The sequence below is a fragment of the Orycteropus afer genome, unplaced genomic scaffold (genome assembly GCF_000298275.1).
Source record: "Orycteropus afer afer isolate SDZICR_OR568_19922 unplaced genomic scaffold, OryAfe1.0 scaffold00762, whole genome shotgun sequence".
NCBI classification, from domain to species: Eukaryota; Metazoa; Chordata; class Mammalia; order Tubulidentata; family Orycteropodidae; genus Orycteropus; species Orycteropus afer.
This window is the reverse complement of record NW_006922349.1, coordinates 751,107-756,914: the sequence shown is the minus strand read 5'-3', so window position 1 is coordinate 756,914 and position 5,808 is coordinate 751,107. Positions and strand designations below refer to the sequence as shown.

At 37.3% G+C, this 5,808-nt stretch overlaps 1 protein-coding gene across 1 annotated transcript; it reads right to left on the bottom strand.

Moving 5' to 3' along the window:
* Positions 1-4,465: 4,465 nt before the first annotated feature.
* LOC103211598 (olfactory receptor 2H1-like) lies at positions 4,466-5,263 on the bottom strand. Its single transcript, XM_007957577.2, has one exon. It carries the CDS (start codon positions 5,261-5,263, stop codon positions 4,466-4,468), a length of 798 nt encoding a protein of 265 aa, XP_007955768.2.
* Positions 5,264-5,808: the final 545 nt, after the last annotated feature.

The following is a 5,808-nucleotide window of genomic DNA, read 5'->3' as shown; positions in this document are numbered from 1 at the left end:
ATAATGTTCTCCAGTACAGCATTAGATAGACAATGTTCCCCTGCTATTCATAAGGTTTTCACTGATCAATTATTTGAGAAGTGGATGACCTCTTCCTTCTTCCAAGTCTGTCTCAGTCTGGAAATTCCACTTAAACTTGTCCACCATGGGCAACCCTGCTGGTGTTTGAAACACTGATGGCACAGCCTCCAGCCTCATAGCAACACACAAGCACACACAGTATGAAAACTGTCAGCACAAACTGGCAGACAAGTTAATCTCCCTTAGTTTCCTGACCGGAGGCTTTTCCTCTTACCTGTTCTTGCCATCAGCCCTGGCTGCTGCTTCCTGCCTGGGGGCTCGCCCTCTTACCTTTACCAGCTATTGACCCTGGCTCCACTTTTACTATCATTTAGTATTCTTAAATAAAATTTAGAGATCAGACTGATATTTATCTCCATATATGTATATGTGATGTCTTAGGCTTGGATCTTTAGAGAAGAAAAAAACAATGAAGGTGTTTATATATATATATATATAGAGAGAGAGAGAGAGAGAGAGAGAGAGAGAGAGAGAGAGAGAGACTGGAAAGTTACAAACCCATGGGTCAAACATCAAGCTGGTGGCTTCTACAGACTCACATAGCTGTAGGGGCTGAAGATCTCATTCTACAGACTCACATAGCTGTAGGGGCTGAAGATCTCAATACTGCCAAGCAATATGGCAGGCTCTATCTTCTGAGGCTCAGTATCCAGGATTGTCAGGTAGAATGGCAGACTGTTGGTTTACACATTGCAAAGGCAACAATCCCAAGATTTGAAGGAAATAAAAGAGACCACAGTTTCAAGTCCAGGAACCCGAGATCATGATGAGCCAGATGCAGGATCCAGATTCATCAAAAAGCCAGGGAATTTTCCCAGGACACACGCATACACACACACACACACACACACAAACATGAAGCAGGCCACACCCCTGAAGAAACTCCATTTTGAGTGATTGGTTAATAACAGCACATCTCATCATGGAGGTGATTACATTATATTAGATCTCATCATGGGAAATGACTACACTGCCTACATCATAACTGCTAAACAACTGAGAATCATGGCCCAGACAAGTTGGTACACAACATTAAATATTATAGGTGACTTGTTTTACCCAGATTTCCAAGATTTCTCAATCCATGTTTATAGTACCATATTTTCAAGGATCTATCTAGTTATCACTGAGATTTGTTTTATGGCAGAGGATATAGTCTCCCATGGTCAGTGTTCATGGACCCTTATATATAATATGTATTCTCTTACAGTTGGGTGAGTTGTTTTATCTGTGTCTGTTTATAAGCCTTAATATATGTATATACATATATTTTTTTTTCAGTCAGAGCTGATTTTTCCTGTTTTGAATCTTTCAGTAAGAAAAGACAGAATTCATTTGCACAAGGTTACCCAGGACACATTGCACACTGAGCCTGTGTCTAAAATATCAATGAAAACATCCCTGTTATTCCACTCTGACCCTTAATTTACTGTTTGTGCTTATTAAGACTGACACAGGATGTAGATGGTGATGAGGCTGCAGGTGAAAAGTGACAATGACCACAACTACACAGAAATGGCAGGAACTAACCAACCCTAAAAGAAATACATGCTTTAAAGATGGAAAGGTGTGGAATAAATTATTTAAAAAGTATGAAAAATTGAACTGGATATTGGGAGAACAAAAATTCAAACATTGAATGGGTGAACAGAGAAAGAGGAAACAAGGAACATATCTGTCAATTCAGTGAAACAGCCAGTAGTCTAACAAGCAACTTTTCTTGCAATCATTGCTCCCTTGAAGTCTTCATAAGCTTTTACAATGACACACTTTGATAACGGGTGTTGGAAAAGGAAACACATACTGAGCCCTCAGCTTCACAAAGAAAAAAAATATAACCCATTATTCTCTTCCATCCCCAGATGGCATCTTCAACGAAGCCCCCATTATCTTCTGTCCCTATGATAAGAATTACACTATTTGCAGATATCCACTGCTTTTCCACATTTTTTTTTTTTTTTAAGTTTAGGTGAACGTTAACACAGTGAACTAGATTCTTATTTAAAAATTTTTATACAAATTGTTCCATGAAATCATTTACGTTTTTCACAGTGAGTCAACATTTTCATTTTTTCACTGTTTGTTCTCTTTCCATTGATTTAGCTTCCCTTCCCCCCCTTGCCTTCTCAACTTGGGTTTGAGTAAATAGTTAAACATTTGGTCTCACATAGTTGATTATTTAAGGGACATATTACTTATGGCATGATTGTTTATTTTAGAAGCAATCTATTATTTTACTGAAGGGTATTTGGCTTTATTTATAATTATTATTTGACTGAAGCTACTCCAGGAGTAACCTCAGTACCAAGTTCATAAGGTATCTTAGGATGATAATCTCAAGGTTCCTCTACCCACTATTGGTCTAGTGAGTCTGAACTATTTTAGTAATTTCAGTTTCATTATACATATTTCTCCCATTCTATCTGAGAATTTCTATTGTGCCCCTGATCACAACGGTCTGCTAGTCTCATTTTAGAAGAGGCTGTGGTTCGTGTGGGGTATTAATCCTGTGGACTAATTTCTTCTTTGAGTCTTTGGTTTCCTCATTCTATTTTACTCCACACAAGTAGAGTCCAATCGTTGTATATTAGATGGCTATCCTTTCCCACTTTTGGTGATATGTGGGAGGATCTCAGATCTCTACCATTTAAATTAAAGATGGTTATCTGACTTGCTTTGACCCATGACACATGGAAGAATGTACAATGTGTAATTCCAGTGTGAATCCTTTAGTTATCAACAATTAGTTCTCCAATCCTGATTTCTCCTGTCATGTGGGAATGGAGATGGCCTTAGGACAAAGCGACTTGATGACATACAAACAAGTAGAAGACAGCAACCTCAGAGTACCCACACTGAACTTTATTTGTGCAAGAACTAAACCTGACTTGTGTGTTAAGGCACTTATTATCTTCTGTAATTATGATATATTCTTACTAATCTTGATTAATACATACATTCAAATATTACCACTGTATCATCTGAAGAATATTATTTTTGCTTCCAAGAATAAAAGGAACTCTGGTAGCACAGTGCTTAAGGCATCTGACTGCTAACCAGATGATTGGTGGTTCAAACCCACCAGCCACTCCGTGGAAGGAAGGAAGACTGGAAAATCTCCTTCTGTAAAGATTTACCATCTCAGAAAACCAGTGGGGGTCATTATGAATTGGAATCAACTCAATGGCAGTGGGTTTTAGGCCAACAATAAGACACTTTGTTTCCATTCATTTCACCATCAATGTTACTCTGAGACCTCTGCTTTAAGCCACTCTTGGCAATGATATATATCTGACAACCAACCCAAAGACAAAGACTCAGTGATGAATCAGAGAATGAGTATCTCTTACAATTTCTTATAAGTATGTGTTGTCTTTGGGATTTCTCACAGAACAAGTTCCTAAAAAAGTGCAGTAAACTTTAATGGAAATTCCAAAATGAATTTTGTTTTTGAAATGTTGTGCTGAATTGCTGGATGTACTCTTAATATCTGAGTTACATATGAAAACTCCTGCCTTTGATGTAAGTGGAGTTGTGTTTCTACTATATAATAACAAAGGGAATACAGAATATGTGTAGAACCTATGAGGTACTTAACTTTTTATACTTACTTTGTTTAAATTTAAGGTAAACAAAATAAGTAGAAAAGTAGTTTTGATTATGTTGTAGAATATTTGTTATCATCTGGATATTAAATTAAAATTAGATTGTAAATATGACTCTTTCTCAAGGAAGAAAGTGTCTCTGCCTCTTCTGGATTCAAATACAGCAGAAGCAGCTCATAGTTGTGGTGGTTTTATCTTTGGAATATACCAAATAAAGAATACAGCACACACACACATGTACACACAGAAAATGCAAATAAAATCCTTTGTACCCAAGGTCTCATTGTCATACTCAAATAAGAAAGGGAAGACTTGTATTTGTAAGAAACTCCTAGGAAAATTTCCATCCCTTCATGCTTGTATAAGAGAACATATAATAAATAGTTCCTTATTTTTTTAAAAAAAAATTTTGAAATTCAAGAAAAAACAATATAATTTAACTGTTTGCTACTTCTTGAATGTTAAGCTCCTAGTACTTATGTTGCTTAAGGAAAAATTTACATTTCTCATAAGTTAATTAGGTAACTAGTTTTACTCCTGAGCCAAATATATTCTTGAGAACATATTATATGCCAAAAATATTAAGGTGTAAAATGATAGGGAGAGAAAAAGTCATCAATTATCTTATTTGAACTAAACCTACCCAGTTTTAGCCATGTTTTACAGAGAGTTTCTCTTTGTACTCAAGAGTGTGGGTGGAAATCATGATTTTTGAGTGTGTTTCTGGTTCAAATGATTATCTACTTTTTTCATTGCTTGATTCACTTCTTCAGTAATCTTCACAGAGCCTCTTTTACTTCTTTGTTTCTTAGGGTATAGATTAGAGGGTTCAACAATGGTGTGACCACAGTGTAGAAGAAAGTGAAGAATCTGCCATATTCAGAAGCAAAGTTGTTTTTAGGATCAGTGTAAACTATTGCCACTGTCCCATACAACATGAAGACTACCACAAGATGAGAAGAACAGGTGGTAACGGTTTTCTGCCTCCCCTCTTCTGACTTGATTTCCCTTATGGCTTGAGCTATATAGCCATAAGAAGTTAAGATCAACCCCACGGGCATGATGGTGAAGAGAACAGCAGAGATGGTCATCTGCAACTCATTAAAGGAAGTGTCCCCACATGCCAGATGTATGAGAGCAGGCACCTCACAGAGAAAGTCATTCACATGATGGTGGGTACAGAAGGACAGCTGGAGTGTAATAGGAGATTGGATCAGAGATTCCATCAGGCCAGAGAGCCAGGCCATAAGGGCACGTTTCCAACAGAGTGGATGGTTCATGATGATGGTATAGCGCAGTGGCTGGCAGACAGCAACATAGCGGTCAAATGCCATCACCACCAGCAAGACACCTTCTGTGGCACCAAGACAGAGGAAAACACAGAGTTGGATGACACAGATTGTGTAAGTTATGGTCTTCTCTTGTCCCCACATGTTTGACAACATTTGGGGCACTGTGGTTGTGGTAAAACAGAGCTCCAAGAAGGAGAGATTGCTAAGAAAGAAATACATGGGACTGTTGAGACGAGGGTCTGTACAAGAAAGCACAATGATTGTCAAATTGCCAAAGATGATCATGATGTAGAAGATGGCTACAGTCCAGAAGAGAAACTTTTCCAGCTGGGGCCAATCAGAGAAGCCTAGAAGGACAAAGCCCACTGAGGTACTTGTGTTGGTCGTTCCTGCTGCATTTGAAATTGGAATTAAGACATAATTGTGAGCATAAATTTTTAAACTGAATTTGGAGAAAGGTTCTACTGCTCTTTATTCAGGTAAGGCAATCATTATTAATTGTCAGAGAATTCTTAGGGCATAAAACACATTGCTGTTTTCCCTTATATTAAGCCAATACAACAAATCTTTCTTTTATATATCTGTTAAAGGAAGGTACTCTCCTTGGAATTTATCTTGAAAATCTGTAATCACAATATCTGCAGTGGGTACCCTCACAACTATCTTAACAGCATTGATATGTTCCTTGATGGCAGTTCTTTCAGATCTGTATGTAGGGGCCACTATAATATAATCGAAATGATATGTTGAACACACAGCTTTATCTTTCAAATATATAATCATCCAATAAAATAAGGAATTATTCTGTATTGTTTAGTAATGTTAATAGT

Bases quoted from the DNA above. Each gene is read 5' to 3' on its own strand.
- LOC103211598 (XM_007957577.2), bottom strand. From the start codon at position 5,263: ATGATCATCTTTGGCAATTTGACAATCATTGTGCTTTCTTGTACAGAC.